Genomic DNA, 14229 nt, shown 5'->3' with positions numbered 1-14229 from the left:
ACATACTGAAGGAAAATTCCTGCCACTATGTAACACGAGTCAAAGCCAGATGGATTTTTTTTTTTTTTTTTTAACCCCACTGTCCCTTGCACAAGCAGAAAGCTTTTCAGAGGAAGAACAACCCCCAGGTCCTGTTCTGGAGTTCAGTCATTGTATCTGAACAGAATTAACTTTCTGCCCTAAGATCACATATTCTCATGGGATTTTGATGGCTCCTTTTGCCCCCAAACCATTTCCAGCCTTCTCTGGTGTGTTCAAAGTGCTAGCAATTTTCTTTAAAAGTCTAATCCTTCTGTTAAGTGCCTGCCCTCTCTGTTGTTAGGAGTAAAAGGCAGGCTGGGTGGAGGGTGTACTGTACCTGGGAATTTCATGTCTGTCAGGAAGATTCCTCGCATGCTTTTGAGTGAAAGAGCATGGGGGTCAGGATTTTAAAAGAAATGAGCTGTTGAGTTTCAGTGCTTACAAGTGATTATGCAGTTTTATTGCATGACTGAAGTGTGTGGCATTTCTGTTGCTGACAGGGAAGGCCGCTCTAATGCTCAGATTAAAGGAGATTACCAAAGAATCGGAGATGTCATGCTAAAGAACATTCAGAGTATGAAGGTAGGAATGATCCTATAACTATTAAGCTTTGACATGGATTAACATTAGCATGCTTTTCATTTTCATATGGTGTTGCCTCTTGTGCTTGTTTTTGCCAATTTTAACCAAGGCTTATGCTGTGAAAGTTTCCTTTGATGACGTAGAAAGCAATGGGTGGGTTTCCCTGGGATTTCAGAATTGCAAGCTGATTTTAAATTCTCCAGCCCCTTTCCTCCACTCTCCTAATACAGAAGCAGCAAACACAAAAGTTCAGGAATATTTCATTTCCAGTTCTTTTTTCCTTCAAATAAGAAGGCAAAGCATTGGAATTTGTGTGGCTGAAGAGACTGTTCAAATGCTGAATGTGCCTTTTTCATGCAAATATTCATGTTAAGATGTTGCAGGATTAGTGACCATAAACTGGATATTGATTTGACTTGGGAAAGTTATATTTGTGCACTGCAGTGCCAAGTTAGGTGAAAGGTTTTTGAATCATGAGAATAATTGCCTCTGATCCCTTTAAAACTAGAAGTAAAAATACATGTATGAACCATAAATCTAGGTGTAATGTTCAGCAGACTTTGCAACTGTTCTTGGCCTGGCCAGAGCATTATTCTTGATGCTCTGTGTTACTGAGAAAACAGCGTGGAATGCAGGCACAGGAGCCTGTGAAAAGCCTATGGACTTGTACAGTATGGATGTAAGCTCACCTTACTGTAATGTATCTACACATCCAGGTCAGTGTGGGGCAAAACATGGCACTTCACCTTCAGCATGCAGATCTCAGAGTGATTTTGAAACTCTCCAATAAATCTTTCCTTGGGGATGGCCACTTGGAAGTTCTGCAGTTAGTAAATGGAGCAGCCTTGAGTCCTTGGCTGGAGGAAAGGGCAGTTTAATCATTACAGCTCTCCTGAGATGTTCACTAGGACTTGGTTTATCTTTCAGAAGGACAGAGAGAGATGCAGGAAAGTGAAGTGATGCACGAGCGATTGAACAGCAGATCAGAAAAAGGGAACACAGAAATCTCGATTTACCATCCCCAGCACAGGCAGCCTTGTCACCAATAAGGCAGCCTTACTCTCTCTGCAGTGTACTCAGCCAGGAACTGCTTTTCCCCTCAAGCTGTAATTCAGATGCATTGGAAAAAATGTAGAGGGGATTTTTCTGCCTCCATCCCTGCGCTCAAGAAGTATTCATCTCTTCACAAACCGTTTTTAGAATACCAGAGAGCTTCTGATAGACTCTGTCTCTGCTCTTGGTATCCTGCAACATTAAATTGTCTGTCCTTTGCTGTCTGCAGGTCCTTCTGGGGCACTAGTCTAAAGGCAGTGTATAGTCCTCACTGTAACTTAGACCTGGCAGTGTGCTTTCATCTTTTCCATTTTCCCTTTCCCATTAGAGGGAAGATCTCTTTGCTTTGAGATCCACCACCACTGATCAGCTGATATGTAGAGGAAAGAGTCAAAAGCTAGTTCAACCTAAAAGAACTGCACAAGAAACAATAAAGTTAGATAAAACTGTATTTATTTACCATGAGACCTGTTAAAAGATCTGCAAACTGACACTGCTTGTTTAACTAACATAGGAAAAAAGTTAAGAGTGAGTAATTAATGGGCAGCCTCTGTAGCAGAGGGTCTGCTGTGTCTTTTTCTGAGTTACAGACCTGTAAAATGAATATGCAGTGTGTGGAGGAAGCAGCTTGGCTCTAGGGAAGGTATGTTTCTGGTAAAGATGTCACAAAACACAGGAGAGAGAGAGTTGACTGGAAATGTGTCAAAAAGCACAAAATTCACATTAAGCCAGAATGTCTTCTCAAGTCCATTCAATTTATGCATTCAGTTTCATTTTGCTGCTGCTTAGTGTTCTACCATATACTGGAAAACTTTAGTTGGCTGCTCAGAGAAGCTCTGTACATCCTGAAGAACCAGTTCACCTTTCACAAAACACAATTAATTCCCTGTAGAAATTGTTTTTAAAAATACTGTGGAATTGTTTTAAGGGGAAGTTGTGAATAAATATCTGTGATGCTGAGACCTAAATGGAGTTACGTATTTCATGCAAACCTCATTCATTGCTGGTGTGCAGCTCCCTTGCTGGCTGTGGGATTATTTAGAAACAGCACTAAGGAGAAGAGGATGTAGTCCAAGGATGAAGAGCTTGTAACATACCCATTTGTGTCATGCAACGCCTCTGTTTTTGTGTTTGTTCCGTTTCCCACGCGATGCAACTTCTCGTTAATAAGAGGAGAGCAGAAGCTAGAAGTCCATTTGCCTGCATCTCAGTTCCCCAAAACCACCTAAGGGAACTGGGGCATCTAAATCCCTTTGTCCTTTTAGAAAATTCCATTCACATTTTTTTGCTGTCTCCATTGCACCTACTTGCATGAGCTGTGTTCATGTCATCTCCTTGCCTTTGGATTTCTCACTGATAAGAGACTTAGTTTTGTTGAATCATGTACTTTTGTTTTCCTGGGAATGCAGAGGGGATGGGGGTGTCTGCTTCAAATGAGTAATGCTTTTTCTCCTTGGCAAGTGAATATCAGAGCCATTGTGTTGTACAGTGATTTTGTTTGCAAAATCCCCACTGCTGTGCTAGTTGGATGTGTTATTGGATTAGGTATGGGCTGAGTCATGTCTCTCAGTGATTAAGAGAGAGCCTTCTCTTTTCTTTGATGCATAAAAGCAACTGACAGTTCACCTGCGAAAGCACAATGAGATTTTAATGGAGCTGGAGAATGGGATCAAGAACTCTCGCAAGCTGGAGACGTTTTGCAGAGATTTTGAACTCCAGAAAGTCTGCTACTTGCCTCTCAATACCTTCCTCCTCAGACCTTTACACAGGCTTATGCACTACAAGCAGATAATGGAGAGGCTTTGCAAGCACTATCCTCCAAGCCACGTAGACTTCAGGGATTCAAGAGGTAAGTAAGAGAAAAGACGTCAGTTCCTGGAGCTGGGGAATGGTGTCCAAATCCATTAGCGGTGTATGGCTGGAGAAAAAAAAATATTTTTTTTTTAAGCCTACATCAAAAGAGGATTGAGTTGCAAAATCCAGCCCTCAGAACACCATAAACAGTAGGATTAAGGTTGCTCTTCTATACACATTATGCCACAGTCTGGGCAGGTACTTGGAACAGAATTCTGCTGGGGGTTATTAAACATACAGAAATGACAGCAAGTTCAGGAAGTCTCTTGAACTGAAAACAGTTGGGAGGTTGGGAGGGAGCACAGGGAATATACCATATGTGCTTGTGTTGGTCCTAGCTTTCCCTAGAGATCCTCTAATAACACAAAATACTAGCCCAGGTGAACCTTTGGTCTGACCCAGTAGGGCCTAACTACTTATGTCTAACTGTTATTTGTCCTTTTTTTCAAGACATACAATTTGCTCTGTTACCATTTCCATGCGGCCAGCATGGGTTGGTTTTGGGTTTGGGGTTGGTTTTTTTTTTTTTTTCAAACATGAAGAAATTGCTCTCCTGTAGCCTGAACTCGCTGCCTGCCATTTCTTTCTGATGGTTTGCTCTCCTTCCTCCTCGCCCCCGTCCCCCACACCTGTTGTAAGCTTTGTGTGGTTAAGGATAACTCCGTTATCTGGACAGCACTGGTGCAGATCTGTGGAAGAACTTGGGCAGGGAGCAGTGCTCAGCACAACTGCTCCCAGGCATAAGGTGTGAGCTGAGCTCCCTCAGATTCTGTGGGATGAGACCCACAGCAGGCAGTGCCCAGAATGCAGAGTTAACCTGACCTGTGGCAATAGGAAGTGCCACAGAGACCTGTGACACGAGTGCTGTGTGACACAGGTGTTGGCCCAAATGTCACTGCTGCCTGAATGATCTCAAACAAGGCAGCAAGTAGTGCCTGCATTTCTTTCACCCAAGGCTAGAGGATGAGGATGATGTGTCCATTCTCCTCCCCCCAGAGAGAGTGGCAGTCTGATTCCTGCTCCACTTTTGAAAAGGATACGAACATGAGATTCACAGGTGAAAATAAGAGAACATGAGAAGGACAGTGTGACTTAGAGACCCCATCACTCTGGGATCAGTCTCTCACTAAGGTGTTTACAGATTCTTCTTAAAGGTCATAGTCTAAAGGAAGCAAAAAAAAAAGTGAATTGATTCCCAGCAGAGAGTATAGGTCTCCCGCTAGCAGGTGGATGAACTGAGCAATGATGTAAGAAGGAGAATGGAACCACTGTTACTGTTCATGTGGCTGTGGTTTTTTAACACAAATGGCTGTAACTGCTTTTCTGGCACTGAAGTCAGCCTGTGTCTTTGGCCCATTCAGAGACTGCCCACCCATCCAGGTGTATCAAGGCTGGTGCTCCCATACATGATGGCACAGGCAGTGTCTTTGGAGAGAATGAAGTAGAGCTGTGAGGTGGCTCAGTGATGTGCAGCCCTTTGGTTGTTCTCGAGGATGGGACTGAGGACAAACCCCAAGATGTTTGCCATCTGAAATGATACAATAAGTGACACTGCCATTTCCTGCTGTTTTCAAATAGGAACCTGACCCAGTGTGCTCCAAGCAGGGGGAAAAATGCATTTTTTTCAAGCATAAAGAGCATCCCTAGATTGATCAGAGTTGTAGGAATTTAAGTCCTCTATGAAAATTCATGCATTAGTGCTCTGGATTGACCCTACTGTACTTAAAAAGTTCCTGTGGCTAAAATAGAGCAAACTTTTGGTTTAGGAAAATAAACTGTCTCTTCATCACAACACTCCACCCCTTCCACTGTATAAGATGATGTTCAGAGTTTGTGTGGGTTTTAGTCTGCCTGAGTAGCTTTATGCTCTAGAGGAGAAGAGTAGCACAAGGAGGTTTGTGAGCTGGGTACTGCCGACAAAAGCTGTATTTCTTTTTGAACATTCTTGTAAATTTTTAATAAGCACTTTATGGATTTGTCCATCTAGCTGCTTTGGCTGAGATTTCTGAAATGGTGGCTCAGCTCCATGGTAATATGATAAAGATGGAGAACTTCCAGAAGCTGCATGAACTGAAGAAAGACTTGATAGGCATGGACAATCTGGTGATCCCAGGAAGGGTAAGTAACAGAGTTGGGATCAAGATTTGATACAATTCCAAATCATTAGGTATGTTTTAAAAACCTGTTTATTAGGGGCAGGTGTGAAACTGCCTTTCCTCAAACAAACCTTTTTTTGTCACTAAAAACTGTCAGATGTAAACATAATAATGCCAAATGTCATGGTTTAACCCCAGCCAGCAGCCAAGACCCACACAGCTGCTTGCTCACTGCCCCAACAGCAGGACCAGGGAGAGAATCGGAAGGGTAAAAGCAAGAGCACTCGTGGGTTGAGATAAGGACAGTTTAATAGGGAAAGCAGAAGCCACACACACAAGCAAAGCAAAACAAGGAATTAATTCACTACTTCCCATAGGCAGGCAGGTGTTCAGCCACCTCCAGGAGAGCAGGGCCCCATCATGTGTAATAATGGGGAGTTGATATGCCATCACTCCAAATGTCTCCCTTCTCCTTCTTCTTCCCCCACTTTACATACTGAGCATGATGTCATCTGGTCTGGAATATCCCTTTGGTCATTTGGGGTCACCTGTCCTGCCTGTGTCTCCTCCCAACCTCCCATGAACCTCCAACTTCCTCACCAGCGTGGCAGTAGGAAAAGCAGAAAAGGCCTTGGCTCTGTGTAAGCCCAGCTTAGCAATAACAAAAACATCTCTTTATTACCAACCCTGTGTTCAGCTACTTGTGCCCAGCACAAATCCAAGACACAGCCCCATAGCAGCCATGGTGAAGAAACTAACTCTACCCCAGCTGAAACCAGCACACCATAGAAAACAGCACCTTTAAAGCAGGAAAGGCAATCCTCTTTATTACCTTTTTACTGATTCTTTAAGCTCTGTCTTTTGTATAGATTTGGACAGTTTTAGGCAATTTCAAATATCTTTTACAATAGAGGCAATAAAAATGGAGTGTTTATCACAGCATTCAGAACTTGAGCAGTTGCACATTTTATGCTGCCCTTATTTTCTTTTCCCAGCCCTCGATGCTAGAGCTTGACAGATTAAAGGCAAGTAAGGTATTTGTGCTGGGGGACCTTCAGCCCTTTCACCGTGCCTTGCTTTGAAACTCATGGCCCTGGGGAGGAGCAGTCTCTTCAGTCTACATGTAACATTAGGCAATAATTTTTGAGACAGTGTTGCCTTAAATAAACACTTTCAATTGTGGTATAAGATTACCAACATCTCTTTCTTACTTACCATGCTTTTTTAAAAGCAAAGGCTCATTTCAGAAGAAATGAAGCCACTGTGTAATATTTGTAGCCTTTTTTATTTTCCTAGGAGAATGTATCTGTGTGTGCAAACTTGAGAGTTGTCTATTGCTGAAGTAGTTTCCTCCCCACCCCCTTGACTTTTGTGTGTAATACCCAAAACCAGAACGTGCGGCCAGGTTTGAAGTTGATGTGCCATTGGGAAGGCAGTACTGAGCACAGGTATTTCTGGATTTGTGGCTGTTCCCCACTCCCTCCCTTTACCTCTTCCCTGTCTCCAAGCAGCTGCCACAGCTCATGTTTCTTTCTAGTGATCCACAAACTGTTCACATCCTTGGCAAGTCCCTCGGGACATTTCACAGCCTGTCCATCTCTCTATCACATGAAATTAAATGCTGTCATTGGGTGTTTCTGCTACCCTCATCTATTTAAAGTCTGAGCAGTCTTCCTGTTCTAGGAAGTTCAAGGAAAAGGCAGATGGGGAGGCAGAAGTTGTTTGCCTGCCAAGGCAAGAAGCATGGGCCACCACGCTCTGGCACATGCCCAGGGTGTTGCTGCTTCCAGCCCTTTGGCTGCTCCTCTGGCTCTGACTCAAATCCTTGCCCTTGTGCAGGCAGGGCTGGGAAGCAAATGCCACTGTAACCCCATCCTCTTCAGGTTGTCCCAGAGCAGGATGTCTGCTGCTGCCGAGCTGTTTCCTGTGCTGGACATGAAAACCTCTCGTGGCTGGTTGTACGGGCAGGTGGCAGTGACCTGCAGCTCTGGAGTGGTCACCACCCCTGGCTGTGGTGGTGTTGAGCCTGCCAGGGACTATCAGGTGGTACCACATGGTACTGATTATGATTAATATTCCTTGGAGGCCAACAACAGCTTCCAGTGGCCTCTCTGGTAGCATGACCCTACTGTGGTATAGGGATAACCTCCTCTAGCCACGTTTCCACCCTTTAGCCCATAGGCAGTGCAGGTGGGGGCACTGGACACACCACAGCAAGCCTAAGGTGTTCAGATTGGTTCTCTGAACAGGTTAATCTTAGCCAGCTTATTCCTAAATGCAGGTGATTTAGGTGCTTTATATAGGAGTAGAATGACCTTAGAAAGACTGTAATAAATAAATATAAACCTCTTAGCAGAAGTTGGAGGGAGGAAAATGATATGAAAAATGGTATTTTCATGGATTTCAGAGAAATATAAGGGTGAGTTACTACATGGTTCACAGTAAGCCCAGGAAATCCAGCTTTATGAAAGTTTCAGATGTGCTACTTTTCCTCTATTTCCATCCCTAAACATTCTTAAACACTATGGTCTGAATTAATGTGCTGTATTATATGACATGGATCGTGCTGGGATAACCCACACTGCCAGACAAATGTCTTTCTTTGTCTGCTGCTCATGGTGATGTTGTGTAGCTGGTGTAACATTGCAGTGAATGAGGGCATTGTATGCCATATGCACCACAGAAGATTACCAGTGGCTAACCAAGAACATATATATCAATAGTTTTTATGTCATTTGTGCTGTGAAAAATACTCATTAAAAACTGACGAAAGAGGGAGCTGTCTGAAGGAATTAATGTCAGGTAAAGATAATTTTGCTTAGCTGAATTTTCTTAAAATGAATGAAAGGAGTTTATCCTAAAGACAGTTACAAATGGAATTATCCTTTAAACTAGATTTATAACATATTTAATAAAATTAAAAGTCTTGGTAACTGATTGTCAAGTCATTTGTATGATCGTCATATTTCTGTTTACATACTTAAAAAATCATCATTTTTGCAGGAGATACATTTTTGTTTTGTGTTTGTTTCCCACAGGAGTTTATTAGACTGGGCAGTCTTAGTAAGTTGTCTGGAAAAGGTTTACAGCAACGGATGTTCTTTCTGGTAAGCAAGAAGACAATTTTTCTTTATACAGTGAAATATAACTCTAACCATCTACTAGACATAACTGTTAGACTTGAATTTTGAATTACAGTAAGTATTTTTAGACAGCCTTATTTAAATTAACAAGTACATCACCCGTGCAGCTGGTTGTTAAGAACCTAGATTTCTGTTCAAATCCAATATTCTCTTTGTAACTGCTTCTTACAAAGATAAAACTATTTTTCATATGACAATGTGAATATAATGATAAAATAATACCTCCTTGCACCTTGTTTTAAATAAGAGCAGAGTCATTACAAAATGAAAAGTGGCACCAGGGATAGTGATTGTATTCAGGAAAGAAGATAAAGAGTGACTCCTGGTGATATGAACAGTAATTCTCATAATGCTCTCAGAACAAGTTACAGGACCAAATTTTTCCATAAACCCTTCAGTTTCAGCATGAGTGCCCAGCATGTTGATGGACCTGCCTGTACTTGGAGATACATTTTGTGGCTTCTGAACTAGAAAAGTTTGTCTCCTCCCACCACTTTCACATGACAGTGATCCCACTCTGTCTCTGATCCACAGGAGTCCACTGAATAGTTCCCCCTCTCTTTTCTTCCCAGCCAGCTGATTTGTTCCCAAGCTCCCCATCTTACTGCTGCTGTGCACTTGGTGCTGGGGCCCTGGGATGCCCAATGAGTGCACAAATTTTTTTAGTGCACAAAACACTGAAGAATCAGGGCACTGTGGCAGAAAAATGCTTCCTTGGCTTCTTATGTGCAAAAGGTGAAGGCAGTGGCTGTGTAGAAAAGCTTGTGAGTGTGGTAGTTTTTACAAGGTGTTTGACATTTAATCTTTCAAATGGGCCAAAGATATAACCCGATAAGTCTACCTGGGTAGGATTATCCTCTGCCTTTAAAGGCACTGAAGAGGAAGCCTAATGAATACAGTGCATATTTTCTTGCATACCAACAGATACTAGATGATGCCTTGGTATTATACCTGTATAAAACATTAAAAATCTGAGACTAGACTCTCAAGTCAGTTGCTCGCACTATCAAAGAAATCTTTTATCTGTCTTAAGCACTGGAATCTATTTGGAGGTAGAATCCCAGGTCAGTACGGTGGGATTCCACATACATGTGGAATCATTGGCAAAATTAAATCCCCCTCTAGTGGCTGATCCACAAAGCTTCGTGAATTACTGCTACTGCGCTGTAGAGGTCTGTGGTGAGAGTTCTGTTTCACACCACAGACTGTGATTTTCTTAATCTAACCATCTGGTTTGAGAAAAATACCCTTTGACTCAGGTAGCCCAGTGAAAATACTCTGTTTATTTTATGGCAGCAAAATGCAGGCGGTCATTTGACATGCTTCAGACAACTGTTGTTACCTGCAGAAAGCTCTACAAATTGAGATTCTCAGTCTTGGTATTTTTAGCTTAAACCATCTACCTTAGAACAGGTCTCCCAGCTTCCTTCTGAATAGGGGGAGTAAAAGACAGCCACTCTGTTTATAAGGGCTGAGTTGGACACACCTCTTGGGCACATTTTCTTATCTTTTCACTCAAAGCAGGAGTAAATATTGGTGAAACATACACCCTCTGTAGCTTCAAAGTGCAGCAGAGTGTGAAATGTACCACTCTGTTTCACTGCTGTTGAGGCTTGATAGTTCTGACCCAGACATCACAAAGGGAATATTAGAAGGCATTGGAAAATACCCAGTGAAAAATTATGGAAACATACCTAAAACTAGCCGGAAAGGAAGGCAGGGAAGATAACAGGTACTAACATTATGTAGTGGAATGTCATGGAAGCTATTATTTTGGATTTATGCATTAGGATTGCTTTCACCATTCTGTATTCACCATTCTGATTTTTTTTTTCACATACATACATGCCAACCAACATCATTCTAATGATGCTTATTCTTGCTTTTTAGTTCAATGATATCTTGTTGTACACAAGTAGAGGACTGACAGCATCCAACCAGTTTAAAGTCCATGGGCATCTTCCACTGTATGGCATGACAGTAAGTATTGTGAGAACTTAAGGGATTTGTGCTTAAGTGGCCATTTGTGGTCCCACCTTAATTGCTTGATGAATTTCTGTTGGGCTGAAAACAGCAGCAGTGGGGGGTGTTCTCTGATTCTGTCTTGGGTTCAGCATCTGTTCCTGCAGCCTTCTGCACAGAGGTGATCACATAGCAAAAGTCAGGGGGAAAAGGCATTTCTGAGGGCTGCTCCCTCACAATGCAAACTTCCCTGGAGATGGGTTCTTGAATTTTTTTCAACCATTAATTTGACCATGATTCTTACAAGTAATTCATCACCAATTCACTATAGACATACAAGACAAGTAAACAGTAGTGACAATCTAATTTCTATAAAAAAGCATTTCCTAATGTTTCCAGCTCTGTATCTTAGAGCCAAAGTAGTGGGAATCTGGCAGCAAAATGTCATTTGGAGCTCTTATTGCAATTCTTCTGGAAAACAGCCAGTTCAAGCCAAAAGCACCTATTTACCTCTTCTTGCATTGTTTCAAAAAGATTTTTGCTGATTTCAAAACACTTTCATTCCCTCCATTACTTTCAATGGAACTTCTCACTGGTTTGTATCTATTCTATACAGTTGTCCTGAGAATTGAGTTCAGTAGTCACTACCACAGTAACTGATTTTCTCTAAACACTTGCAAGGTTTCAAGTTTTATCTAGTGTTTCAAGGCATCTGCTCAGTTCTTGATGGCCATTTGGCCTGGACTTGCTCACAACAGAACTCTGCTGTGCTGCAGTTTCCAGAGCACTCCCAGCCCTTTAACGCATCCTTTTGTACAATAAATCACTCTTCTGATAAAAATACCACTATTTTCTTTGACACAAGGCAGACAAAGCCATGCTTTTGGTTTAAGAGGTTATTGCAGAACTTACTATTCTTCCAGCATGCAAGGCACTGTTTTTTTCCTCAATACCTAGCTCAAATTTGTTTGTGAGCATTTCTCCTAGTTTTCTTTTCCCCAATGGTAGGAGCTCATTCAGTTCACTGTTTCACCTTAATAAATATGTGCTTCCTGCAATCTGACTGCATTTGGCTTTTTATCTCTCAGATGGAAGAAAGTGAGGAGGAATGGGGAGTTCCTCACTGTCTGACACTACGAGGTCAACACCAGTCCATCGTTGTTGCTGCAAGGTAATTCACTGGAGACAAAGTCCACATGTGCATTGTATTTCTCTGCAGCTATCACAGTGGGACAGAGAGGCATCATTTTGTTTGTATTTGCTCCTAAAACAATCTCCTCAAAAGTATATTCTTTTGTGAAAGCCACTTGTTAAGAAAAAAGTGGATGTGACACAAGAGAGTTACAATTGTGCAAGCTGGAACCAAAACTAAGCTATCAGGGAAAAAAAAGTAGCATCTTGTGTCTGAATTTATTTATTTCAGAAGTAAGCTCGTCTTGTGTCTATTTCTTAGAATTTGCTTTCAGCCTGTATGAAAGTGAATAAAACCTGAATTTTCATTGTTAGTACCCGTGCTGAAATGGACAAATGGACTGAGGACATCCAGATGGCAATAGACCTGGCAGAGAAAAGCAGTGGCCCTGCCCCAGAGTTACTGGCAAGCAGCCCACCTGATAATAGTAAGTAAACGCCAGAGAATAGGGTTTATTCACTTTTGTCAATATGATTGGTGGTTGCTTCTAAGCAAAGTGGTGAGAACTGCTGGTCATAGGTCAAACTGATACATTGGAAGTGGATTTATATACATATATATGTATAGATATATTGATATATGTGCCATTTTAATGTTCTTGTTGATGTTAGCAGAAAGTTTCATTGAATAGAGAAGTGACTTAAGCATAATGATTCCAGGAACTATTTAACGCAATTTGGGCAGTGCCTGTCCTTGGAAGGTATTAAAAACACCAACAAAGCATGGTAGTTAGTCTTTAATTCTAACATTTGCAGAAACACGTAAAATAATTATATAAAATATAATAATCTATTTAAAGTCTGCACAAAATTATTTCTAAAATGGTGTTTTAAAATTAGTTCACAATACTGTGCACAGAATGGATTGTTTAATTTTTCCAATTATATATGTTGTTGCATAGAGGAAGAAAGATGCTTTTTCCCTGCATTTCATAGAGTCTCCTGATGAAACTACTGTAGACCAGGAATCTGAGGACGACCTCAGTGCATCCCGCACCTCACTCGAACGTCAGTCACCACACCGTGGCAACACTACGGTGCACGTCTGCTGGCACAGAAATACCAGTGTTTCAATGATCGACTTTAGTGTTGCTGTGGAGGTATCTGCCTCAGAACAACCTGAACTGCAGCTCCAGGCTCGCTTTTGAATGACAATTTCCTTTTTGCTCCTCCTTAACAAGTGCATTGTTCCCTTGTCTCCTTCTGGGGAAGTTTCAGGCACGCTTATTAAACCGCCTCCCATATCCTCAAATGATGGCATAAACCATCACTCAAGAAGCACGTATCTGCTCCTGTAGTGCACCTCTGTACAGTTAGAGCAGTAATTTTCATAGAAGCAACTGTCTAGAAAAAAAGCTGATGCCCTTTAAAATGTAAAGCAGTTCAAACTGTCTTAATTCTTTCAGTTACAGAGGCATTAAGTCATTGCTTGAGCGGAAAGGATATTGTCTTTAGCTGCTGCAGCCAGAGTTTTAATTATGTGTATTACTAACTTATTTCTTTACCTAGCCATCTTTTCTGGAACCTTGTCTCATTGCTCAGTCTCATCTGCTTTTTCTTTATTTGCATTTTCCACCTCAAAACAAACCCCGTTTCTTACCCCTCTGATCACAGCTAAGCCAATTTGATCCACATTCGTTAATTCTGTATGCAACAGCCGAGGTGCAGACATTGTCTTTTCAAAGATTGAAATTAAAGACTCCTAGCCCAGTGTAGGTTTTACAATGAGGTGGTAAGCCTGCTGAGGTGTTCTTCCTTCACCCAAGAGAATCCCAGGAGCTCTGCGTACTTTATCACAGCCCTCATCAAATGGAAATTTATGCTATATGAAAATGGAAAAAGGAATCGTAAAGCTGAGTGGATTTGCACTCAAGTGGCAGCCCTCAGACATTGCTCTAGAGAAGATGCACTGATGCAGAACATAGTGATGCAAGGAAAAACATATTCACAGTTTGTGTAACTGCCTCTGTTTTTAACAGGAGGTGAGTTTGTTGCTGAAATATGACAAGATTATTCTGTACTAAAATGCTGACTGTAGAGCCTCATTTCAGTCCCACGTAGGTGGGATTTTCTGCTCTTTATACTCTTTATACCCTATATCCTGCAAGGGAGGAATAGTTCAGCACAGGACAACGTCTCGTATTTTTCCCTAAAGCAGAGGGCTTATTACAAATAGATATAAAACTTACACCAGTGACTCATTCTAATGATTAAAACATTCAGTTAGGCAAATCTAACTTAAGTCTGAGATCAGTGCTCATTGTTGCTCATTTTTGTTCCTTCCCTGTGCCTCAAATGAACGCAAAGCAGCGGAGACCAAGCACACC

The 14229-nt window shown here is 41.7% G+C and overlaps 1 protein-coding gene across 8 annotated transcripts in view; it reads left to right on the top strand.

The window, feature by feature from the left end:
* FARP1 (FERM, ARH/RhoGEF and pleckstrin domain protein 1) overlaps positions 1-14229 on the top strand; it is a 206189-nt gene that overhangs the window by 186851 nt on the left and 5109 nt on the right. For all 8 annotated transcript variants that reach the window (XM_069008120.1, XM_069008146.1, XM_069008156.1 and 5 more), the window contains 8 exons: positions 522-603; positions 3268-3505; positions 5498-5628; positions 8645-8713; positions 10640-10729; positions 11800-11882; positions 12218-12330; positions 12839-13002. In XM_069008120.1, the coding sequence (XP_068864221.1) occupies positions 522-603; positions 3268-3505; positions 5498-5628; positions 8645-8713; positions 10640-10729; positions 11800-11882; positions 12218-12330; positions 12839-13002 (970 nt within the window). The remainder of the gene's footprint in view (positions 1-521; positions 604-3267; positions 3506-5497; positions 5629-8644; positions 8714-10639; positions 10730-11799; positions 11883-12217; positions 12331-12838; positions 13003-14229) is intronic.

This window comes from Aphelocoma coerulescens, chromosome 1 (assembly GCF_041296385.1).
Source record: "Aphelocoma coerulescens isolate FSJ_1873_10779 chromosome 1, UR_Acoe_1.0, whole genome shotgun sequence".
Taxonomy (NCBI): domain Eukaryota; kingdom Metazoa; phylum Chordata; class Aves; order Passeriformes; family Corvidae; genus Aphelocoma; species Aphelocoma coerulescens.
This window is presented reverse-complemented; position numbering and strand designations above follow the sequence as displayed.